Source organism: Dendronephthya gigantea, unplaced genomic scaffold, assembly GCF_004324835.1.
Source record: "Dendronephthya gigantea isolate DGI-Jeju-01 unplaced genomic scaffold, DenGig_1.0 000104F, whole genome shotgun sequence".
Lineage (NCBI taxonomy): Eukaryota > Metazoa > Cnidaria > Anthozoa > Malacalcyonacea > Nephtheidae > Dendronephthya > Dendronephthya gigantea.
The window spans coordinates 49625-76949 of record NW_021163114.1 but is presented as its reverse complement, the minus strand read 5'-3'; the positions used below and the strand labels follow the sequence as shown (position 1 = coordinate 76949).

The window sequence follows — 27325 nt, the reverse complement described above, 5'->3', positions numbered from 1 at the left end:
TGTTTGAACAGATGCATGTTCATATGGTGGATCATGATTTGTATCCGCCACGACAGTCGGCATATAGGAAAAACCATAGTACTGAAACTGCGCTGTTGAAAGTGAAAAATGACTTACTGATGAATATGAACAAAGAACATGTTTCACTTCTTGTTCTTTTAGACATGAGTGCGGCCTTCGATACAGTAGATCACGGTATTATGTTAGAGCGTTTGTCATCTAAACTAGGGTTCCGGTACAGCAATTAGTTGGTTCCAGTCGTACCTATGGGGGAGATCTCAGCGTGTCACTGTTCGTGGTACTGTCTCTGATAGGTTTGATATGCCTCATGGCGTTCCTCAGGGATCTTGCTTGGGACCTCTATTGTTTACAATTTATGTGAGTAAACTGTTTGAGGTCATTCAGAGGCACTTACCAGACGCTCATTGCTATGCATGCCGATAATTCGCAGTTGTATGTTGCATTTAGACCTAAAGTCGAATCTGAGCAATCAGATGCTGTCATAGCCATGGAACGCTGCATTGAAGATTTAAGAAAATGGATGAGTGAAGACAAGTTGCTTTTGAATGATGATAGCACGGAGTTCCTTTTGATCGGAACTAAACAACAACTCGCCAATGTTAACATTGATCACATTACAGTTGGAACCACTGATGTTGCTCCTCAACCTGTTGGTAAAAATCTTGGTGTATGGATGGATTCTAACCTTTCTATGAGCACGCACATTTTAAGAACTAGTTCTTTTGGGTTTTATTTCTTATATAATATATGGCGTATAAGAAAATGTCTTACCAGACAATTGACTGAGATACTAATACATGCATTTATATCAAGTCGTTTGGACTATTGCAACAGTTTGTTGTATGGACTACCCAATTGTCAGCTGGTTAAGTTACAAAGAGTGCAAAATGCGACTGCACGTCTAATATTTCAAGAATCGAAGTATTGTCGTATTACACCTCTGTTAAAAAACTTACATTGGCTACCCGTCAAATACCGTATTGACTTTAAAGTACTTTTACTTACGTTCAAAGCCATTCATGGAATGGCCCCACAGTATATAAGTAACCTTATTAGTCTTAAAAAATCTAATAGATACAGTCTTCGTTCTAACAATACTTTGCTACTTAGCACTCCGTCCCTCAAGTTATTTAAGAGTTTAGGAGATAGAGCATTTTGTATGGCTGCTCCAGCGTTGTGGAACAGTCTACCGTACTCTATTAGAAATTGTACTTCTGTAAATAATTCTAAACAATTAGTCAAGACGTTTCTATTTCGCCAAGCTTTTGATTAGCTCGGAACGTTTCTTAGTTTAATATATTTTTATTTGTAAATTTCTTAACTTTTGTAATGCGCATTTGAAAATTGTAAGGTTGATAAAGGCCGGCGCACACTAGAGCTATGTGCTTAGCAAAAAGTCATTCGTGGCCATTGGCGTAAGCCAATTGCTCTCGTGTGCGGGCGACTTTTCCGGTGACTTTGGTCATTCGTGCCACTTACGGCAAATATCTAGCATGTTTCATAATTTCTGCCTCGCGTGCCGAAATCTTTCCGTGTGCGGCAAACTGAAAGCTATCTGCTTATGGATTGTCTTAACAGCGCATGCGTAATATGCGAAAGTAAACATCCAAGATGGTGATGTATATCCATTCATCTTAAGGGCATTTATGATCTTCGTCTTTTCAGCTTGCTTGTGCTCTTCATTTGATGGTATAGTATCAGCCCTGTCCATCAAAGTTTTTACAACAGCTGCTTTGTTCTGCCTTGGGTTATGGGAATCAAAAGACAGATACTTTTCAGTGTGTGTGATCTTTCGATACACTGTATCACACACTTCTCTGACGAAGGTCTTATATATATATATGGAATATTGGGAAGTCTCGAAATGAAAGGCCTTTTTGTATGATACCCAAAGTGAAATAAATAAATAATATTCAAAATAAAATAAATGAAAAATAATTGTCTTACCACTGCCAATTAAGAGAATCGAGATTTTGAAGTTTGAAACACAATGATCATGGAACAGCTAAAATACCTGATACCATGGCATTCGAAACAAATATTTCGATTATACGATGTTTCAACTGGTAGTGTTGTATTTATTTATCATGAATTGCATTGAAGCGAAGATAAATATATCAATACATCAGCTGAAAAGTCTATAGTCTAGGACCTGTAAAGGAGTTTGTATGCATTTCATTTAGGACAGGTGATCTCAACTGTTTTAGGGTAAACATGGCATATGTGCCAAAATGTGAATCCGGGACGAAAGTCGTGAAACTGACCACACCCAGAAACGGCATAGTCGACATAGCTCTAAATCCTGAATTATCAAAGCTACAGTCTTTCTGAATGGTTTATATGGTTCAGAATGGTTGCTTTTAGGGGTGGTCACTGCAGGGTGAAATTAGCCTTTCATATTTTACAAGAAAATGAATGTTTACTATTCCAAATTAACTGCTAATTATGCATAAAATTACAGATTCACCTGGCAAAGTCTAATTTTTCCTATTTTCTAAAAATTCTTGCCATATGATGAAAAAACATGCTTATTTTAATATATTTATTATAAATTTCTTACGAAATAACAATGTTTTGTTGCGATACGACATATTTCATTTCACTTACCCCCCACGATTTCAGCCATATTTTGCAAATTTGATCGCCGTTTTTCGCCGTCCGTCGCAAGCACTATCCAAATACTGTACTTTTGCACGATTCTAGTGGACTAAAAAATTACTCAACCAATTTTCGATGGGTTTTGAAGTAGTGCCATGTAATATTTTTTTATTTTTGTGTCCCTTGACATTTCATCATTTATGTCGCCATTGCTATGTCTCGTTGCCTTTCTGCACGATGAATGCCAGTTCTTGATCCCCAGCTGTATTTTTTTCACATGCAATAGCGTTGTTATTAAGGTGTCTTGAATTTAAAATTAAGCTGTGTAATTTATTCTGGACTTTCCTAAATCCGCCACTGATTTTATTGTATAAAAAGTTTGGGAAAATCACATGATACCCAACGATAAACTGCACCAATTTCGACTCGTTCGGAGAAAAAAATTTGGAGAAATGATTTGGAGTCCACTCGTCTCGAGACATTTGAAACTGATATATCTATTGAAGCGTAATTTTCATGTTCCGTTAAGGCACGGTTGAGCACTCCATTTTAGTATGACCTAGTCAAATAATTGAATGCTTCTTTTGAAGTATATTTGTTTTATCATTAAGGTAACATTGCCATCAGGTGTCCGAGTAGCTGTCAATCGTGGTTTGCGTGGGTTAAATATTATGGTCACTGCTCCGGTGGACCCCGAACATCCATGTGATGGACTTTGTGGTAATAACAATGGGAACCCGGACGACGAGTTTGGCAAGTGGAATACCCCGAACGAATTTGGAGAGCATTGGAGGTATTTTATAAGGCAACATCAAATATGACATTATAAAAGGTAGTCCTCTGTCATATAGACAATAGTGTGATTAATTAACCATATTAAACGACAAGCAATTTATATTTCATGCTATTGGAATTCGAGATTATATCTACAGACTGCTCGTTGATTATGCATAGGGTTAGTTAGGCTTGAGTCAAATTAAACACAGCTACTTGGTACTTCGGCCGTTTCTCTATGCAATAATCCCCCTCTCACATCTGACCCACTGGAAATAACATGTAAAAATAGTTTGTAAGTTGTTTCACAAAACAAATAAAGAAGAATAACTCTTCTATATTTACATTAATTGAAGACAAGTTAATTGAGTCGATAAAGCATATTAGAATAATTAGATAGACAATATGAAACCAATTATGTAGTGGAACCAACAGGAATTTACAAGAGAATTTTCACGTTACAAAATACTCATACTCACGACCACGGTGTGACTATAGTAAACCTTTAAACGACCTTAAATGGAATTAAGTGAACATTTCAGGTTTTTGACTTTATCCCTTTTTGTTGCCTATAAAACTCTCCTGAACTTTCTTTCTTTATACACTATATTAATTTTAATGAACAAAAGTTATACAAGTCGAATTGTTTTTTGAAGTTATAGTGAAACTATAGTGCATCTTTAGATAAATATAGTTCGTGACTAAGCTTAAACAGCCTCTCGGCAATACTTATTTTTTAATTTTTTTTCAAGTATATCTGTCAGGTCTATATACTCGAAATCCCTACTAATGTTACTCTTAATTATTTCTTAATTATTTACGCCTTATTTTCATAATAAAGAATTCGTACCCGTTTGACGCTGTTTGACTACAAGGGCAACGCATACGGAGAAGCACATATCGACGATGGATGTGATCAACAGATCTGTGTATGTTCACGTGGTAGTATAAGATCACGTTGTGGCAATGATGCTGAAAGAGTTTGTTTTCCAACGCTGCGTTCTGAGTCTAACTCTAGGAAAGATCACAAAGGCTCTGGAATTGGTATGCATTGGTATTCTATATACATTGTGTATTTATCGCTTAATCCTATTGTCATAACGAGAGAACGAGTATAAACATTTTCACCAAACATCTGTAATGCAGTTGAAACTTTATTTAAGGATGTGAATTTTGGATTATTTAACATACTCCTTTCATTAACGAATTATAAGAGTATAAAATTTACTAGAAATACATGCATGCAGCAACCCCTCGCCTCGGTTAAGCGAAATTAGTTAAGCGTATACGTAGGGATGGTAACATAATTGTTAGAAAATTTATGTGAGAAAAAAGAGAAATAGAAATTGAGAAAAGTATGGAAATATTTTTCTGCACGTGGAAACACTGTTGTCATGGCAACTCGCTAGTCGCTACAACGGCCGTATATTTTTAAAGAATCAAAGTTTGCCCTCATATTTTTGTGAAAAAATGGCAAAAATACGACAGGATTCTTACCTTTTTCTGGAAGTTAAGTTACTCATCTATAGTCAGTGTCATGGTAAATTATCCCCGAGCCGGTGCGGAGCACCGTGCGAGGGTACTAATTCCGCTCGGATATTTACACCCACGATGTGCAAATGCGAAATCAAAGTCGTCCGCCATTATGCAATGGACCTCACGCCATGGACGGTCTTCTACGTTATGCGCATGCGCCAGTGTGAACTACTAAGCTCTTGATTAGTCGAGACAAAAATTTGTATTTTCAAACGTCAGTGAATAACTGTCATTTCGCAAAATTTTGATGAAATTTTTAAATTTAAGTTTTCATAAAATATGGAATAGATGTATTTTTAATTAAATTAGGGGAAAACTCGAATGTGGTCAGGACTTTTCACGGTTTAACAAGTAACAAGACCAAATTTTACACTTGATAATATTTCATCCGGCACAGCTTTAAAAAGTAATTCTCTTGTGGTAAGCACAACTTTAATATTCTCAAATGTATTTCACTATAAATCTGAATGTGTTATGTGATAAACGACATTATAACTTCATTTATAAACTCCGTTTTCATAATGACAAAAACCGGTCGAAGCGTAGCATAAAACTTCGGAAGTTGTATGAGACGTCTGATGTTATATTTCATGGTAATTAATAATTAAAACAATTTACCATAACACTGACTATAGATGAGTGACTTAACTTCCCGAAAAAGGTACGAATCTTGTCGTATTTTTGCCATTTTTTCACAAAAATATGAGGGTAAACTTTGATTCTTTAAAAATATACGGCCGTCGCAACGCAAGTTGCTATGACTACAGTGTTTCCACGTACAGAAAAATATTTCCATACTTTTCTTTCTTTTTCTCTCTATACCATGTACCCTCCAAAACCCCCAACCCACATAAATTTTCTAACAATCATGTTACCATCCCTATGCTTAACTGATTTCGTTCAACCGAGGCGAGGGGTTGCTGCATGCATGTATTTCTAGTTTTAATTATTAAATACCATGAAATATAACATCAGACGTCTCATACAACTTCCGAAGTTTTATGTTACGCTTCGACTGGTTTTTGCACGGGAATGTTTTGATTTTCTTTTCCTTTTGTCATTATGAAAACGGAGTTTATAAATGAAATTATAATGTCGTTTATCACATAACACATTCAGATTTATAATGAAATACATTTGAGAATATTAAAGTTGTGTTTGCCACAAAAGAATTACTTTTTAATGCTGTGTCGGATGAAGTATTATCAAGTGTAAAATCTCCCGACTTCATTATACAAGGTGAATTCGGTCGAAAATTTGGTCTTGTTATTTGTTAAACCGTGAAAAGTCCTGACCTCATTCGAGTTTCCTTCTAATTTAGTAAAAATACATATATTCCATATTTATGAAAATATAAATTTATAAATTTGTCAAAATTTTGCTAAATGACAGTTATTCATTGACGTTTGAAAATACAAATTTTTGTCTCGACCAATCAAGAACTTAGTAGTTCACACTGGCCCATGCGCGTAACGTAGAAGACCGTCCATGGCGTGAGGTCCATTGCATAATGGCGGACAACTTTGATTTCGCATTTGCACATCGTGGGTGTAAATATCCGAGCGGAATTAGTACCCTCGCACGGTGCTCCGCACCGGCTCGGGGATTAATTAATGACGAATAAAGAATTAAAAGTATAGACCAAAGAAATATTTCTTTCTGTATATGGTATGAAATATTTCTTTCATTATAATTTCAACCTAAATTAAATATATTTCATTTCTCTGAACAAAAGTGATTGGAAACAATTACGTGAAAAATGTTTTTTCTCTGAGTGTGAATAAAAGATTATAGACAAAACAGAACTAGCTATTCGAAGCATGAATACACTTGCTATACAACTGTTTCGTTATAATATATAACATTTGTTACATTTGTTACTGAATTTGTTACTGAATATATTTTCAGTAACAAAATTAAATAGTAAAAAAACTGTTCATATGCATGATTTATAAAACTTAAGTAACTGCATTTTTGCATTTAACTGCATACGTCTTTCACAGGTGAGTGCAAAAGTCCTCGTGCCAAACGTGGTTTGATACCAGATGACGATACAGTTGATGATCAGGATCTAATTCCACCGTTTAACCCAGCGGTTAAGAGTGTTAATGTTACATTAACATGGCCGACACCTTCGGGAATTACTAAAGAAAATGTTACGCAGTTCTGCAGAAAGAAAATTCGTTATTCTGAAGCCGGCGAAGCGTGCAGTCAGTTACCTGATGTGGATGTCGATAATATAGTAACGCAGTGTATAAGTGATATCCAGGTATAAAATTTTTTGGGCAATTAAGAGGCAATTTTTGGGCGAATTGCTCCTAGACACTCTTCCAATTAACCCCCCGTGAAAGCCTTTGGCGTCCCCCAGTTATGTTAAAGAGCAAAATCAAGTCAGAGAGATTGAAGAACACTTTTTAGAGCAGGTCCCCCATGCAGATCGACACTCAACCACCGATTTTTAAAAAAATAAAATATACCAGTTCCAATATTGCTTAGCAAAAAATGTTTTCAAGCAATGTAGGATTGTAGAAATTTCCCCCCAAATGACCACACATATAGCTAAAATATACATTGCCTAAAAACTTTTTTAAAGTTTATTGCTCCACTAACGTCAGCCTACGTGAAGCCAAAAATTATATATTATTAGCTTCATTGAGTTCGCCGTTTTATACATGTATTTAAAATAAATTAAAGCTTTTTGTATGGGTTTTTTGAGATGGTCCACAATACATGAAAAGCTGATGGGAAGACATTTTATGCCACACACTCCGAAATTCCCGTCTAATATTGATCAGATAGCTTTCATATACCTGTATTACATCTTTTTATACACTAATATAGGCAACTGAGGACTTTTCCTGGGCAACAGCTAACTTTGCAGCGTTGGAGACGTCTTGTATTGCGAGCGTTCTTAATAATATCTCATCGTATAAAAACACGACAGATGGAAGTATAGAACTTAACACCGATGTCCTAATGTCACTCTGCCCTAACGATTGCTCCGATAATGGAATTTGCGCAAACTCTACGTGCATTTGCCACGAGGACTACACCTCTGCCGATTGTTCGATATCGCTAAACGCAAGTCCACTTGTTTATGATATTCGAAAATCCGGATTATGTGATAGAAGACGACGGCCATGTCGTAATGCGGGGATTTTCGCCTTTCCATTACTTGACTCTGAAAACCTTACTTGTCATATACAGGAGTATAAGGTTGGTTTGAATGACAAAAACGCTTCTAACAGCCAAGTACCAATTTTTATTCCGAAACGCGACAATCATGCATGTGCATGTGAATATGGCATGACTGTATATTATAGGTACACTACCAGATTTTTTTGCGCAATCGCTTGTTGAAACGTCATTTATCGACTTTTTTTCACAGGTTATTACGTCAATGTGGACCCCTGATGAGTCCATTTCACTTTATCCGGGTCTTCTGGTAGATCTAACTGAAGTTAAATGCTTCCTTCCCGAGTCCCCTGTAAATGTGGGAGACTATGGCAACGAAGGTGTCACTGCAGCTGGATTGAAAATTGGGGTTTCCAATAATCGTATAAACGTCTCTGAACAATCTGTTTCATTTATCACGTACGACTCTGTATGCCAGGAATGCAATACAACCACTGGATGTAAACTCAGGGTGGGTAAATATTTAATTTAGTAGATAATTAATATGTTTTCATTGTTGAAAAAACATTTCGAGTAGATCGGCAAACGATTGAGAAAACGAAGTCCCCGTTTTCATTATTGGTGGTTTGCAATTGCCGCCATCTTGGTTGACTTTTTCAAAACATGTGCACAAATAATTTTTTCATCGTGGCTGTATTTTAAACCCGCCCAATAATACGACAGAGGTTAAGCAGTTAGTGTTGGTTTCGAAACGGAAGATCGTTCAAGTTGTTATTGTAAAAGACCTTCTGGCAGAAACAAGTTGTTATTTTCCGTTTCAGCGCGAAGATTTACGTCAACTGCGTAAATTTGGTTAGCAAATGCGCGATGCAGTTGCCTGGCCTAGCCACGCTATGTCCGTCACAAAAACACATCACGGTTGCTATGTTTTCGAAAACCCGTTCATTCTACCTGACACACAGCCTACCTTGCTTAGGTTATTCATTCTACGTTGAGTTTCGAATGTGGACGCTTGTAAGAAAGCAAAGTACTCAGTTCTATTCACATTATTAGAAAAAAAAATTATATCTTTATTCTACCTCCAGTCCTCGATCAAAGCTATATATATACGCGTATGATAGTTAAAGTTGGTGCGTCTGCAAACCAAAGTGAGTACATAGATAATACGTTGTTTCAGTTAGCAATTGTTGCGCTAAATGTTTCACTGACAAAAGGACTAATAGTTTGCGTTTTATTCCATGCATGATTAAGAATCTGTTGTAATCAGTATATAACTCATTTATGTCAATTATACTCGTATTAATTTTATGTGGTAGGTTACTATAGTTTGTCTGCTTATCATATTTTAGTTCGAACCGACGCAATATTATATGAACCTGTATATATCCTGTTGATAAGTTATCAAAATTCCTACGTCGAGTCCGTTTTATTCTATGCACCGCTCATTATCTTTCAAATTTATTATAATAAATTTGACCCGATCTGGAAGCAATCCGGAAGCAGTCGCGCGCAAAATTCTAATTAATATTTCCGTGCAATCAACCTTTTTAATGAATAAGAAATAACATATAATAGTCGGAATGCAGTATAAATAGTAAAATGACCCGTATATTATGAATGTTTTTGAAATGCCTCACCATGTTTAATTGTTTTTGAAAAAATAATGGTTGCCATGATAAACTATTTATTTAACAGTAAATTGGTTTTACATTTTACATAGAAAAGTACTATTATGTTAGGAAAAATACATCTGACTTGGAGAAAATTTCCATCGTATTTATTTTTTCATCTAGACGGACGCCTGTTTGATATCTGGTCATTGTTTTGCTAAAAACGACAGTAATCCAAGTGACTGGTGCCAACAATGCATTCCGGAGTTGTCACAAAATTCGTGGAAGAAACGCGAAGGTAAGAGACGCCGGACTATTGGAAGGGAAAGGAACAGATTTTCGTTTGTAAATCCCAGGTTTGTAAATTCCATCGGCCGCTCGTATTTTTACGAGCTTGTGGAATGAATAAGCTTTATGCATATTAGGGGATGCGTGTAACAAAGTTTTGAATACTAATTAAGATAAGTTGTATAAGTTAATATTTGATTATGTGAATTAGTAATTATATAATACCTTTATGGAGAATTACAGATGTATATATACATGCATATGACCAAAATACTGCGCAATGATTGGAAGTTAGATAATTGATTATTATAAACTACTGTAGCTTACGAAACGTATTTCAATAGTACAATATCAATTACGTCTAAATTTCGATTCGCCAGAGAAATAATAACTTTCTATGTGTGGCGTGCATGTAAATCGTAGATTATAGCACGTTATCGGATCTGGAAATGAGCGTAATTAATCAATATTTTTATTTCTGAATTATAGACAACGGTCGGCCAATCTTCACAACGTTGCGAACATTTTACAAATTTAGAGGAAAGGAACTCCGTGTTCAATTAAACGCGAAAGATCCAGAAAATCGAACAGTGTCATTCAGCTTTGTAAGCAAAGAAACGTTTCAAGCATCTTTGACTAAAAATGGATTATTTTCTTGGTCTAAGGACACAAAGGACTCCACAGTATTCAGATTCAATGTGACAGACGAATGTGGCGCGTACTCTATCCTCAATGTTTCGGTCATTATAAAAGAATGTCCTTGTAAAAATTCAGGAGAATGTAAACCTGACTATCGTTTTCTTGATGGAGCTGGAAAGTTCAGGTGTTCATGTCCTGCTGAATACACGGGCAATCTGTGCGAGATCGATGTCAATGAATGCGTTGTGTCTCAACCTTGTTCTAATGGAAGATGTATCAACGAGCAGCCTGGATTTTCCTGCTCCTGTTTTGCCGGATATACTGGTGATCTTTGCCAAAATGAGGTATGTTATTTACCGGCTAAAAGGTCAGGATAGAAATATATTTCCCCGAGTGTTTCGGACAGTCCACTTTCGGACAGAACTTTACATCTTTATTAATTATATTTGTTATGTCATATTTAATTTATCTTCATGATATTTTGATTCAACTTGATTTGCTCGCAATAGGAAAGGTGTTAATTAGTAATTTGATTCGGGACAGTTATAAAATATTAGGATAAGAACAAATAGATTCAGTTTTGCATTGAGCATTGCTTATGCATGAAATGAAGTGCTGTTTCAAGCCGTAGAGACCAACTCTTCAGGTATTATCATCTTTATTTGTAATGTGTTAAGTTCTTTATTCACCATATATTCCATGTAATCTAAGCAATAATACAAATATTACGAAAATCTCTACGGTGTTGAGCGTGGTTTTGCCCGTTGAAAACACCGAGGGAAAATATAACCGGTAAATAACCAAACGGTAAAATCGAAAACGGTAAATAACGTATCTATTTTTCTACAAAAATTGGCGTTCGGTCGTAGCTATTATCATTTTGTAGTCAGACTGAGCAATGGCGACAAAAACATAAACAATCAAAACCTAGTTATAAACAGCTATTTTGTTTAATTTACTAAAATTCACTTCAATTTATCCACATATTTCAAAGTAAAAGGGTCAAAATTTTCCAATAAATCTTTACTGAGAAAAACAAAACAAAACACTTTCGCTCGAGTATGAAATATAGGATTCCGGACTGTGGTGAGATATCGAAAAACTCTGCCCGCTGCTACAGCCAATTAGATTGCAGGAAAGGCTAGGATTCCGCCCGCTGCTGATTTGTAAAATAATAAATTATGGCATTTACTGGCTGTGAGGTCCGCGGATGCGATAAACTGTACCCAACGTCCTCAGACGGCCTCGAGGACTCATGAATTCCTTTTTGCAACCGTACCAAAGATGGCGGTAAATTTGGTCTCTATTTTTTAAACTTCAGTTTATTGACTTTATTAGGAACAACAGTCAAAAAAATACAACAAATTTACTGAATAAACTTTAAAAAGTATAAATTCTGTGAAACCACATATTGAAGATGGGAAAATCGGAAATATTTAGTTTTTCGATTTTTCTACATTCTATTTGCCTAAATAATTTTTAGGTTTTCACACCTTCAACCCGTTATGTTGTTTTTCTCTTTTTTCACAGCGGGCGGAATAAAAAATTGTACATTAATGTAGGGGTTTTATCAACTCGCATTAAAGTAATATAAACTAACTTTTCCCATTTTTAAACTAAGCTGAATGAATGTGCGTCGAATCCTTGTTTTCTTGGTGTATCGTGCACAGATATGATAGCCGCCTTCAAATGTGGACCCTGTCCCAGTGGATATACAGGAAGTGGAGAATTCTGCACGAAAGTGAACGGAGGTATGCGAAAATTTTTAAAAATTATCATTATTCTTTTTTATTTAGACTGTTCTAATGCTGTCCTTCTATATGCCTTTTTATTCTAATACTTCTAAAGGTTGCCCTAGCTTGAAAAACCTCAAACATTAAACTCTAAGGGCGCGGAAAGAATGATGGGAATTTGCATTAGGGCCTGTATATATCTCGCCTAGCCGGGACGGGACCGTTTCCGAGATCCCGCTTGTAATACAAACACTAATGAGTGTTTATATGATAACTCTTCCATCCCGCCTAGGCGGGATCCCGCTACGGGAGATTTGACATATTAGAATACGAACCTGATTCACAAAACGTTTCAAACTTTTCGTTCGACACATACAACTTCATCTCAATTTCTCGCAATTTCTCAGAACATTCCATCATTGTTAGCCTCTCTTTGCCATCTTTGGTCCACAAAAAGAGTCGTTAGCATTAAGGCTGTCACTTGGAAGTATATATAAATAGGTAAATATCGATCACGTGATTGTGCATATGTTAAATTTATGGGAAATCGTTCGACCTCTGTGGCTCTGTCTCGAAAACTTCTTAAAATGCCACAGTTAGGGGAACAATATTGATAATAATAAAGAACAAGAGAAAAATGAACGAAATAACCCATGTTTATATATTTGTATGTATATTGACACGGACAAAATTAATGATAACGACTGTATACATTGTATGTATGAAAAACTGAAAAACACTATAAGGTGATGTAGGTATCCTGGTTAAATATAATAATAATAATAATATATGGCTATGCATGCAATGATAGAATAAGAAGACGCTTTTTTGCTACAATTCACTGCCATTTTCAGAAATCGATCCATGTGTTAAAAATCCAGAAATATGTCACCAAGACGCAAATTGTGTGAACAAGAATGGTTCATTCGCATGTCAATGTAGGCATGGGTTCACTGGAGATGGGAATAAAAATTGCACAGGTAATATAAAAATTTTTGGTAAGTTTTATTATTTTTCAATGCGGTTTCGCAATTTATATTAAATCTATGTGTTTTTGATATGAGAAATTAACGAGGCCTCGGCAACTCTTATATATATGCGACTCCCTGATATCATGCACGCACTTACCTTGACCTAATATTTCCCGGTATTACCAATACCTAGCTGTCCTAGCATGCAATAATTTTTTTTGTGCACTAGAAATAATTTTATATTATATAGAGAATAATTTCCGAAGAATGAAAATTAAAAAAAAGGCATTCATGCATGTAATAGAGCTGTTTTCATTCATAGATGTAAATGAGTGCAAAGAATTCGAAACACCGAATATTTGTCATCCTAATTCTCAATGTTCCAATACTGCTGGAAGTTTTTCCTGTAAATGCATTCCAGGGTATAAAGAAGATGGTCAACGGAACTGCTCAGGTAAAAATAATATTACTATTTTAAAAAGATATTTCACCCTACATATTTCGGCAACGCGTTATGGTGCTGACATTCAATTTTCTATATTTCGGATAACCAACTATAGCTGTAACAAACATGATTACTGTACACCCTTAAATGAGATGGATTTCAAGTTTTACTCTCACAAGCTATGTGCAAAGATGCAAAACATCCTTCTACAACCCGTGCATGAAAATAATTTTTCATTTTGACTAATAAGTATAGAAGTAAGCAATAATGGGGAACGAGGCTCGCGGTGGTCAAAATAAAAAACCTTTTTCATGCAAGTGTTGAAGAAGGATGTTTTGCATCTTTGCACGTGGCTCGTGAGAGTAAAACTTGAAATCCATCTCATTTAAAGTGGTTCTAAATATAAAACGATAATGTTGTGACGTAACTACCGAAGAGGTCTATAGCGTTGCCATGGCTTTAAGAGATAATATGACCAACATGAATACATCGAATTTGTGTATTTAAGGTGATATAAATTATATATATAATTATAATCTTAGATTTGTGCGTAGTAAACCAGAGTGCTCAATACAAGTAAATAGTAGAGCAAAAACACAAACAAATCAACAAAATATAATCATAAAATTGTATTTCATCGCAACACTGTACTTCACGTACTAGTTTTTGTACGATTCTCAGGCGATATTACAACGGTTTACGCGGACGCGTTTTTGATTGATTACGCGAGCGTTTTACGTGCGTGTTTGCGTGCCTATAACCATGGATAGTTAAAAGACACAAACCAAAAAAAGGTGAAAATTTGAAAAAATCTCAGTCAAAAACATAAGGAAATCAATGCTACTTACGTAAATATTCGCCATCCGTGACATCAGATTTTTCAACAAGGTTTCAGCTATTTTCAAAACATCAAAAACGCGTTTCGACCAATCAAAATGTTCCTAAGCACCCCACGTGACTATATATAGTTTCCTATCCAGTGATTTTATTATCCATGCTATAACATTACAAACCTTAAAACTATATCTATGTCGCCATTGACTAAACAGTTCTGTCCTTTTGTTCAACGATTTGCTTTTGTCCGATAGCATGTTTAATCTTTTTTCCTCGGTTCATAAGTACTCGGTGCTTAGTTTTGAATTTTGAAATTTGTTTAACTGGACTCAACCAGCCAATCATATTGCGTGTTTGCTGTGACGTAGGGCAGGGTGATGGGATCCCGACGGCTTTTCAAAAAATTCAACCAAAAAGTGTTTGTATTTTCCTAAATTTCACATATTTGCAATGGCTTTAAAGACAAACAAATGTTTCGGAAATGTTTTAGGAGAGTCAGTTCCCACATAGATTTAGCTTTTTGTGTATATTTTTGTGTTTAAGTACGAGTATTTTCATGTGTAAGTTTGTGTATGTAATTCGTAAATGTGAAAATACGACAAAGAGTTGCCAACCTTATATTAATATGTACATAAAGGTTACACTGCACTGCATGAATTGGCGCCTGCGATAATATGTCAGCAGTGAATAAAAGAAGGCGACACTTCATGTCGTTTTGCATAGATTGTATTTTAATATTTAACTAAAAGCAAATCCAATAGCGGGCTACCTGTGGCTAAACTTTGATTCTTAAAAAAATATACGGCCGTTGCGAGTTGCTATGACAACAGTGTTTCCACGCGCAGAAAATTATTTCCATACTTTTCTCAAATTTCAATTTCTCACATACCATGTACCCTTCAAAACCCCCAACCCACATTAATTTTCTAACAATCATGTTACCATCTCTACGTTTAACTAATTTCGTTTAACCGAGGCGAGGGGTTGCTGCATGCATGTATTTCTAGTATATAATATATAACAACTGTAACCTATAAGGAAATCTTGTCAGTCGAAAAATTAGGCCGTGAGAGCAGTAACGTTGTATTGAACTGCAATTTCCGTGGATGGAATATTGGGAAGTCTCGAAATGAAAGGCCTTTTTGTATCATAAACAATGTGAAATAGAATTAAGCATATTATATAAACAATCGATTTTAAAATTCCATATATACATTTAGATATCAACGAATGCGTGGAGACTCCAAATATTTGTGATCATAATGCAAATTGTACTAATAATGTTGGAAGTTACTCGTGTGAATGCTTAAGAGGCTTTACTGGGGACGGTCAAAGTAACTGTTCAGGTAAGATATATTAAACAATTATTGAATGAGGTTGAGCAGGATATGAGGAATTATTAAGGCCGAGGTTTGTGTTATCTGCCGAAGCCGAAGGCTGAGGCGGATAACACAAACCGAGGCCTTGATAATTCCTCATATCCTGCGAGAACCGAATTCAATAATTGTTTTATTATTTATTTGCAAAAATTTTGGGCTTAGACTAAACGCTTGCGTTGTAGACAAGGAGACGCAAGCTGCTGAAAATTGAACAACAATAGCAGTGTTCCGAATTATGAATAAACCAATCAGACGATAAAAGAATAATTCTTAATACTGTTGTCAGATTTCAAGGTCGCAACTGAACATAAACACATCAAATCAAACAAATTTATTTCAATTCACATAAATAAGCGTTTGAAATTGCGCTTCGAAATTTTCACACAAATAAATTATCATTCGTATTTTCCCGCTTTTAGGTTTTGGCACAAGCCGCATAAATTAGCGTGACGTCATACTGTGCAATAATTTTTTTCATATCTGACGAAGTGACGTCAAACGTGCAATAATTTTTTTCATATCCGACGAAGTGACGTCACTGTCCAAATTTGGGCAGCTGGCGAGCGGATATGACGATTTTGCCAACAGCTGCTGGCCTATCAAAACTCTTGACTCATTTTCAATAAATAATAAAATATGATATCTACCGGCTGCGAGGTCCGGATGCAAAGAAACTGCGCCTGAGGTTTCGAAAAATGGCCTGGGGCCGTAGGCCGAGGACGCCCAGGGATATAAGGGAGCTTTAGCAATGGCTACGAGTACGACTACGAGTACGAGATTCGTCATTCTAGATCTCGCGCGTTGTTTGCTTACACCATCAGTCAAAACTCGTAGTCGTCGAGCTTTTGAGTACGAGTTTTTTGATAAACTTCGTACTCAAACGCCCAACGACTACGAGTTTTGGCTGATGGCGTAAGCAAACAACGCGCGAGAATGACGAATCTCGTACTCGTAGTCGTTCTCGTAGTCATTAAACAGATTTAGATTGAGGACGGGAACGTCAAGAGTACGTAAGATCGCGTAATATGGCGCGAAAATTTGGCGTTGTTTTGTTGACGACGTCGTCTCGTCAGGTTTCAGGACGCCAAAATCAAATTTTCACGTTGTGTTTAGGACGTCGGGTTTTTTGGGGGTTTTTTTGCATCAAAAAGGTACGTACACAAATGATTTTAAAATAATTTGCGGTAGCAACTATTTTATCATTATTTTGAATATTATGTACTAATTAGCATACAAAATTATGCACATTTTGCGTAATTTTATTCACAGTGTTTTTAGTAGATCGAGAATCGAGATAAACACTTTTTACCCAGGACTATAGATCCATCAGAATGGTTTTAAAGATACACGCATTTACAATCATCAATAACTAATAATGTTCATCGTTTGTGAATTGTGGACTTTGTGGTTTTAAAACAGTTGACGTTTCATGGTTTTGTTCAACATTTAACATGATTTTCAAAAAGATTGTTTACGTTTTCACGTATATTCATACAGGCAGAGTATAATTTGTTCACTCTTGACACAACATTTCCTAATTTCGTTTGTCTTTTTTTCAGCATTATTTTGAGTAAGTGCCATTTGCTCTATGGAAGACAAGAAGGATTGCCCAAACAAGAGGTATTGTACACACATCAAAGCTCTGCACAATTTAATAAATTTTATTCAATATACATACAGCTTAATATGCCAATGCACTTAGCTCCCACTGTGCCCCAAGTGTTGGTTATTTATTCAGCAATATCGCCCATAGTTTGCTCACTACTGCTTAAGTAATAAATGAAAATTTCAGTTGAAAGTGTAAAATATTTTTTAGGTCCAGCATGGTGTGGTCAAAAGACAAAGACCTAATACTTTTGAAGGAAGTGGCAGCTCTAGGTGTTCTGACACATAAGCAAAGGTCAAGAGAACGTGGTCTGGGGTGGCAAAGTGTAGCTGATAATGTCAGTACTTTGGGTCAGGCAGTCACTTTGAGGGGGGTCAGAGAGCGCTACAGTTTGGCGGCAAAGAAATATCGCGCCCAAATGGCTAAAGAAGAGCGAGCTACAGGGGAAGGTGGTGAAGAAATGACGGAGTATGAAAAACTGATGGAAGAACTAATCAATATTGAGGACGAGACCGATCGGCAGATGGAAACAGAGTGTGCAGCAAGAAGTCAGAGGATCGAGAATGAACGAGAGCAGGCATTGGAGATGAGGGAACGAGCAATGGAGAGGTTGGGGGAAACAAAGAAAAGGGTTGGAATGACAAGTGAGAGTGGTCCACCTCAGAGGAGAAGAAGATCTGGAGACATGATGGAGTGGTTGCAGCAGAGGGTGGAATTGGAAAAAGAAGAGAGAGAGTTAAAGCAGGCAGAAAAACGGGAGCATGTGGAGATGCAAATGAACCAACATTTGGAACTTTTGCAGGTAATGCAACAGAGTCAGCAACAGTTCAGCATGCAAATGAAGCTATCTGAGCAACATCTACAACAGCAATTACAAATGCAACAAAAACAACAACAACAGCACCAGCAAGAATTTGGTTTTTTACAACAGCAAATGTTGGCTTTAATGCAGCAGCAGCAGCAAACACAAATGTTGGCAAACATGCTTAAAAAATAAATTAAGAACAGGCATGCATGGTACTTTGTGTCATTGATTAACAGACATTTTATAACTTTATTATATCCTAAGAAGATAAAAAATATTTATAAATTTTTATGTTACAAAATTTATTTACAATTACATTGTGTATTAACAATTTGAACAATATTAAATAAATTATTTGATTTTTCTTGACAAAATGCATATAAAAATATAGGCAATTGGCTAGTATATAAAAATATATATATATAGTATATAAAAGTATATAAAATATATATATACATATAGTATATAAAAGTATATAAAAATATAGGCAATTGGCTAGTTGGCATAACTCATGTAAACAAACTATAGATTAGGTCACAACTCATTGCCAGAAATATTCATGAACTGATGGTGGTTGAAGACCAAAAAAATGAGAAACAAGGTTCTCATACAAACATGTGTGAGCATTCTGTAACAATGCAGCAACACAGTAAATCTTTCCAACTGGACTCAAATGTAACTTCATGAGTGCTTTGAAGTCAACAAATCTAAAATATTTAGTAATGTTTCCAAACATCCACTCCACAGAGATTCGCACCTGACTCATCTCTCGGTTGAATTCAATCATCTCGGGTGTTAGCTCCCTATCTCTAAATGGTGCTTGTAGATGGACTCTCAAGGGGTAGGCAGGGTCACCATATATGCAGAGGGGTTGGTTATTGTAGAAGGCAACCTGTTCCAGGCTTGTTAAAAGACCTGATTCATGTAAGATAGTGCTATCATGTCGTTTACCTTCGAAGGGTCCAGCAAGGTTTGCAATCAGACCGTTTGGCACAACTACACTTTGAAATTTTATTGCATGCACCCTTTTGTGACCATTGTACATAGTTCGTTGATGGTACTTTGGTCGTGCAATTTGGCGAACAGTCCCATCCACAAAGCCAAAACAATTGTCAAGTGGGGCACCCTTGTTATGAATCGCATCAGCATAACTTTGAAGCTTTTCTGGAGACAAAAAAGGCTGATTCCAGCTCTCTAGGCGGTGATGATGCTGCTCATACACCAAGTCTAACACTTTGTTGTAGATCAGACACAATTCTGTTGGATTCCTCCCAAACCGGCTTACCATATCGGTGTATCTGCATGGATAGGCAAATCGTTTCAACAAAATAAACAGACCTTCTTCCCCAGAGCATGTTGTGCCTTGTTGACATGTGATTTTTTCAGGAATTCCCAACAGCTGCTTCAGTAAAGGTAGGTCTTTCTTGGCAAACCGTAATTCAGTCCTGCATTCCTCGTCATCCCAAGCATCAACATTAAAAGACTCGAATTTCCAATAAGGGAATAGCGGTTTTGACCAGTTGTAATCGTACAATAAAACAAATTCAGCATCAGATATATATCGTTGAGCTCGCGTAAAAACTAAAGCATCACGAACAGATTGCAAACTCATTTTGTCCAAACTAATGTCCAAGTTGTCATGAACCGTTGATAAAAAAACAAATACAGCAAATATCACGAGAGCATTACGCTATTTAACGACTAAAATTTTATTTTAAAAACACCTTTGGGAACAATCTTAAAGGTAACATGGAAATAAAAATAAATATTTTTTGGTAAATGTTTAGTTTTTATATATTATATTCAGTTTCATTGACAATCCGTAGATACGCAATAGTTCGTAACATACATATATAGCTTTCATTATATATTTTAAAAACTCTGTTATGGTAAACCTTTTGTTCATCATCCTTTACTTGAAATAGATTTATTCACACAAGTGTTCGGTAATAAAGATGCATTTTCCAAACCAAAAAAATATTCCACGTACTCTTGACGTCCTATATAAAAATCTAAATCTCTTTTTGTCAACAACACGGCGACGTCCTCGAACCAGACCTCACGCAATATTTTGACGTACTCTTGACGTTCCCGTCCTCTATCTAAATCTGTCTATTGCTAAAGCTCTCTGTTTTTGAGACCGAGGGCACAGTTTTTTGCATTTGGACCGAAGCTGCCGGTAAATAACGTGTTTATTTTTTAACCTTGACTTTATTGAGAATCCAAATTAAGAAGTTTTTCGGGTATGTTTTTATTTTTAACAGTCTCTTAGCCTTTTCCAGAAAGGTTTTCACACATTTTAGCCGTGCGTGGCTTTAGTTTTGCCGTCTTGTTTACATTTCATTTTCACAGCAGGCCGGATGCATCTGACAGTGGGCTCAGCCAATCAGATTGCTTCATTTACATAGTTTAAAAATAAATACAATAAATCATTCTGCACGCCTAAAAACGCTCAAGTGATGCAAGTTGATATAAAAAGGATGGATCAATGTCTTGCTGCTAACATTGTTGAGAGTTGTTATCAACATTGATTGAACAATATTGTTGAAACTGAATCGGGTGTAACAATACATACCACTTATTAACCGAATTTGAGGTTCGTACTAGAAAAATATTAGACCGAGGTCTTGACAGTATGGACCGAGCGATAGCGAGGTCCGTACATAAAAGACCGAGGTCTGATATTTTTCCCGTACGGACCGAACGTATTTGGTTAATAAGGGATTTATTATATGGCATACAGTATTTACTTTATTTATTTATACTATGCGCTGCAGCATTCTTGCCGGCTCTTTCGCCAGCCAGTCGCCAAGCAAGCACTGAAGTGGCTTCGAAAACTTTGTTTTTTACTCGTTAAATAAGAATGATACAGTAATATAAACAAAAATCAAAGATGAGTAAATATATTATTCACATGTACCAAATAATGCACTTCTTCGTCCATTCTCCGTCGATATTTTTCGTGTCAAAAAGAATTTTTAATTTGTTCACAAATATGAGAGTTGAACCGTTACTACGGCAACGGTCTAATACTGGGGGATTCCAGACCGGCAAAGAACTAATCAGCGCACGCCATTTTAGTCACGAAACCACGTGCCATATAATAATGTTCAATATTGATAACAACTCGGAACAATGTGGGCAGCACAACATTGCTCCATCCTGTTTATATCAACTTGCATCAACTTGAGCATTTTTAGGCGTGTTTAGATCACATTGTTACGCGGTTAAAACTTTTACAGCGTCCAATTAATTTCTGAATTCAAGGTTATCTGGTTATAGCTAATTACCCATCTTTCTGCGTGGTAAAGCCTGGTTCACATATGCCTGGGGTAAGCCTGTGACGCACCGCAGGAAAATTGTGCATCCATAATAATTCTCCACCGCCGGTAGCTCGGCGTCACCCCCAACAACAAGCCATTCGATCCTGTCATGTACTAAATTTAGATAAGGCACAAGTGTATTGTGGGAAAGACTTCTACAGGCACACCGGCGGTGTGTCGGAAGCGTGTTCACATATATAAAAATAATAAAAATGTGCTACGTACACCGTCGCTTTGCCGCCGACCTGCCTGGAAAGTTGAACTCGAGTCAACTCTCCCGGCATACCGCCGGCAACTCTTGTGCCTGCCTGAGACACCGGCGATAAACCGGCGCTGAGTGTTCTCATATGCCTTAAGAGCACCGCAGACATACTTCGCAGGCATGCCACAGTCATATGTGAACCAGGCTTAATGGATGGCAGCAATGGAATTCCTTTTTATATAGTTTACTGTTTCATTTCTTTCTTTCGTGCATGTATCGCTAGGAGTGCACATGCTAGAAGTTTGTTTTATCCGTTTCAGATATAGACGAATGTATTCAATCACCCTTTGTATGTCATGAGAACGGTGTATGCACCAATAAGATTGGATCGTATGCTTGTCATTGCGATAATGGATTCTTCGGCGATGGAAAAATCAATTGTACTGGTAATTTCAATCGCATTTTACAAGTTTGCTTTTTTTATGGTAAAGAATTTAGAATATTTTTCAAATTAATTTCTAAATTAATTTCTATAGAAAATAAATTCCCTGTGATAACAACTCCACGTTTGGTCTATGGGATCTTGAATACGGACTTCAAGATTCAGATCGAAGCACAGGATCCCGAGGGCGAGGATATCTCTTTTGTTTTAACGCTAAACTTCACTACAGCTAATGCTCAAATCACTGAATTAGGGTTGCTAACAATATTCCGTCTTAATAACAATGTGACCGTTCATATACGAGTTGAAGATAAAAAGGGTGGCCGGAATTTCTTTATTCTAGAAATTATAGGAATGGCATGCCCATGTGAGAACAATGGTAAATGTTACATAAGGCCGCATATCACTTACCCAGTTAAGAAATCTGACTATATTTGTCATTGTGAGGAACCATATACAGGTAGACAATGCGAAAGCCGTCCAAATCCTTGCGGGGAACAGCCCTGTTTTCCAGGGCTCAAATGTTCATCTGCATTGAATTCTGAGGGATTTACTTGTGAAAAGTGTCCACCACTATTTGAAGGAGATGGGAAATCGTGTGAACTGAAAATTATAAAAGGTATAGCTGAGCATTGATATTTCCAAATTAAGGTCGTTAAAGCTTCGAAACTTGAATAGTATTGGCTGGCGTTGTATACCAACCATATATTGTTTCTTTAATCCGCTTGTTTAATTGAAAGTGACATGGAAATGGTAAAATTAGTTGTAGCTAAAATCACTCACTATATCTGTTAATTTATGTCTAATAAACAGTATCCTTTTTAGCAGACCAGATTCGGATTCTGCTTTTCGGGTATAATAATTCACCCTTTCTGCAAATCGATCACGTATTTGTTTTTTTGGCAATTAGGTGGAGAAAATATATACGTGGAGTCTAGGATGACTTTGAAAAATTTAAAATGGAGTGAAGAATTAACCATCAATACAACTAAAGTGTACAGGAAACTTGTTTCGCAATTAACAACAGAGGTAGTTACACATTGTATCACTGAATTAATTACCACATATTTACAGCGAACGAAGGAAACATTATGTTTTGTGGACTCGAGACCTGTCGATATTTCACGAGGCGAAGCCGAGCGAAATATGAATGGTCGAGGGTCCACAAAACATAATGTTTTTTGAGTTCTCAGTAAATAAGTTTCTTATTATATACCACTTGTCAAAGAAAAACCAAACTACAAGGTAAACAACGAAATATCTATTCATAAATATTCTATCTATTCATTTGAAATGTCAAATGCATAAACAGTCTAAAGGTCGCACGTCCAGGTGCGCCACACGTGATGAAAGTTGTCATTTCCCATGAGATAGCTAACACGTTATCCCACTCTGCAGGAGGTCGCGCTGGCGACATCAAAATTTCGTCACTCTCGCGTGATTCGCTCTCGACCAATGAAACGCTACGAACACCAAACTTTGAGAAGTGGTATATAATAAATTACCTTAACGACTGATGATAGGATACGCGAAAGGCCAATGGCTATTCTGTTTACTTTCTATTCTGTAAACATTTAATATTCACTTTTTAAACTTGAACAGATTAGAAAAGTTTACATCAAAGTTCCCGAGTTCGCCTATTTCATTGTCAAAAAAATGAGGTACGTTGATCCTTACAAATTCAACGCTTGCCTGTACTGTATCAGCTATAAAATTGCTGAGGTGAACTTTACCAGAAATACATTCCAGAAAAAACAGCAAATCCTCTCGCACTTTTTGAACCAATTAATTATAACTGATTTTTCCATCGGTGGAAAAATTATTGTAAAATGCATTTAAACTTTCAATTGAAGCTCGAATAGTTTATTTTTTGTTAAAAAGTAGCATATACTGGCTTGTAAATATAGAAATATCTTCTTCCCAGTGATATAGAACATAAGTAGGATCCCTCACAGAGTCGAACTCTATATAGTTATAACATTCAAAAATAAATGCTACGAATAGCTTAAACATCAAATTTTAGCGAAAATTCAACTTTTTTTTAAACAAGCACTTTTTTCCCGTTGGCCGGATTAGAGTAAATTGAACCCAAGTTGATTATAACTTCCCTCACTCAAAGGATGTCATGAATTTCTCTATAAATCTAGATAACAAACTTTAAAGCTGCATGCGTTCTTTGAAAATTGCTTAACAAAATAAATTTAACGCAAAACATATTTTGTTGTTGTGTTTCTTCTTATGCCACGGATATAGGGATGTATCGATATCAGCTTTTGTATTTATGTTAAATTTTTTAAGTAGCTAAATGTAACAAAATATTAATCGCAATTCGTGTTGTGCATATATATTAACACCAAATTAGTCACCGCAAAGTTCAATTACTGATATTTTTTAATCAATTTGTTATTCTTACTTTCTCAATTCTATATAGCCCAGGAAGCGTAGTCGTTGATTTCCAGCTGATATTTTCTGGAAAAGTAAAAGCTCCTCTTGAACCATTACTTAAAGAAGCAGAAACTGGTCAATTAGGCAATATGACATTTGAGATGAATGGTATGAGATCCGTTCACGAGTTGTTTTATATTGATAATCGATACCAAACAGTGGCGGATCTAGGGGTGTGCAGAATAAATTACTTCGGCTTAAAATCCGAATCGCAATGGTAGATTTTAATGTAAAAATATTATTTTCAAATCTATAACCAATAGCGTTGTTATTAAGGTGTTTTGAAATTAAAATGAAGCTGTGTAATTTATTCTGCACAAACCTAGATCCGCCAATGATACCAAAGATACAACGTAGAGAAAGCCATTAGAGGCGCATATTTAATTTTTCTTGTTCACGGCGTATACCTGTCCATCTGTCTCTGCTATTCTCTCCAGACTACTCCCCAGTCCTCCTTAGCGTAGCTTGCATTCTTGTAACGTCACCGGTTTGAACGTGCGGAGAGGTCTAGCACAAATTCTTAATTCAAAATAGAGGGCAAGAAAATTTTTCTCAAGCAGTACTGGTCTCAAAACATTTGCATCAGGGACAAAATCCGGGACGATTTTTGAAATCCCAACATTTTGTGCTAGCCTGCTAGGCCTCTTAGCGTGGGCTGCCCCTCCCTGCAAAATTATAACAGCCCGCGCTTACAAGGCCTGAGACTAGGCTGTATTCTCTCACCAAATTTGTGTATAAGACGTGTTTTGAATGGGCAAATAAGCGATTCCAGATGTTTAAAAATTGTACGACAAGTACTGTCATATTTATTGACATTTTTTGAGTTGCATGACAAGTTTAGGTCCTCATATTATCGTCATATTACAACCGTTTTCGTGTCCAGATCTCTTATGATTTTCCAGAACGCATGATGAACCCGATTTGTTTGTGAAAATACTCGACAATTCTGCAGTTTAAAATGCTTCCAAATGCCAACAATTTTTCTCTGGCAGCCAGACTAAACACTTATTCCTGCTTATGCTAATTTATTAGTGTTTGACTTAATTAGAAAACAATCGATTTCTATAGAAAAAAGTAATTATAGGGAAAAATTCGCGTGATGCAAAACGGGCTTAGAGGCAATTTTTCATTTCGTCCGCTTCGCATTTCGTTTTTAAGGCCGGTCACGGTCGCATGGGCACTTTTTAAAAGCGGCTTCGTCCGCTCGGGGGACGCCATGGAGAATCGTTTTATTGAGAAGTTCGACTACACGTACACATGATTGGCGTTTCAACGTGTATTCATGTTTTTAATGATTCCAGCTAATGAATCTGACGCAGACGACGACAAAGATGGCTCGACTAACAGAAGGACTCTCGTCACTGTCATTATCGTAGTGATTGTGGCTCTTGTTGTCATAATCGTCCTTGTTGTCTTGTTTCGTGTCAGACGACAGAGAATGAACAAAGAAAACAAACAGAGAAACGATGCAAAAGCCAAAGGAGCCGACAGCGAAGTAGAAGGAATTGCGCAAGGAGAAGAAGTACCTTTGAAGTTATTTGGCGATGAGGCTGGGGCATAGACGAAGAGTAATATGCCGAACTTTGAATTTAGGTTCAGATTTTATGAGCCATTTTTAATCTATGACACTGGAAAACGTAATCATTGCATGTAACTTAATCTGTTTTTGCGCACTTACTGTAAGCACATGTATTCTGGTATATATCTTTTGTATGAGCACATATATTTAAAATACACTAAAGGGCCAAATAATATATGCAACAATATACATTATATTATACCCTTAATTCAGACTTTGAAAATGATGGCCGTCGACCAATGCAGGCTAGGGTCGATGGCCGTCGACCAATGCAGGCTAGGGTTTTAATCATCACAGCTGATTGCAGAAATTAATTACATTAAAGAAAATGCAATTGGTTTCATCCAATGAAAATGCAGTTGATTTTAATTATATGTTCATTACATAGGGTTGCGTTTTTTTGCGATGAATGGAAGCAGTTTAATATGAGTAAGTGGAAGAGGTTTGTGATTAGTAGAAGAGCCTTTAGGCTTCGTTTCATAGAGCCCATTCATGTACTATCTATAAATTTACCACTCATTCTCCCAAATGTTTCTTAAACGGTGGAGTACCTTCACCAAAGGAATTCATAGGAACATATAATTCTAGTGGCAAAATTACATAGCTAATTTTAATTTATTTACTCATCTTTCTTTTTATATACAAACATATGGATAGAAAACCTAAAAGTACTTAACAGTTATCCCCATATTGACAATCCTTTTGCATTTTGTCGGAAAAATTCAGGTCGTTCGGGTTATTGGAAACGCGCAGATTTTTTGCTACACCTTACGGATCATTTTCCGGTGTTTGAACACACCATTGGACGAACTACGGGTAAACTGTTGCTACATTATGGCCTACTTCCAACGTGTCTGAGATAAGTCCTATTCATAAGTCTAGATTTGTATTGGTGGATGTTATTGAACTACAGTGTTGTGATTCATTCCGAGGAAATATAATTCATCAGACTGTATATAT

The 27325-nt window shown here is 36.3% G+C and overlaps 1 protein-coding gene across 1 annotated transcript in view; it reads left to right on the top strand.

Moving 5' to 3' along the window:
• LOC114534646 (neurogenic locus notch homolog protein 2-like) overlaps window positions 1-26749 on the top strand; it is a 34397-nt gene extending 7648 nt beyond the window's left edge. The window contains exons 3-19 of the mRNA XM_028556116.1: window positions 3231-3412; window positions 4235-4437; window positions 6933-7198; window positions 7771-8145; window positions 8318-8575; window positions 9858-9972; window positions 10452-10945; window positions 12223-12352; window positions 13189-13314; window positions 13628-13759; window positions 15805-15930; window positions 22220-22345; window positions 22436-22960; window positions 23252-23370; window positions 23944-24002; window positions 24773-24894; window positions 26088-26749. Coding sequence (XP_028411917.1) covers window positions 3231-3412; window positions 4235-4437; window positions 6933-7198; window positions 7771-8145; window positions 8318-8575; window positions 9858-9972; window positions 10452-10945; window positions 12223-12352; window positions 13189-13314; window positions 13628-13759; window positions 15805-15930; window positions 22220-22345; window positions 22436-22960; window positions 23252-23370; window positions 23944-24002; window positions 24773-24894; window positions 26088-26347 — 3618 coding nt within the window. The 3' untranslated portion in view covers window positions 26348-26749. The remainder of the gene's footprint in view (window positions 1-3230; window positions 3413-4234; window positions 4438-6932; window positions 7199-7770; window positions 8146-8317; window positions 8576-9857; window positions 9973-10451; window positions 10946-12222; window positions 12353-13188; window positions 13315-13627; window positions 13760-15804; window positions 15931-22219; window positions 22346-22435; window positions 22961-23251; window positions 23371-23943; window positions 24003-24772; window positions 24895-26087) is intronic.
• Window positions 26750-27325: the final 576 nt, after the last annotated feature.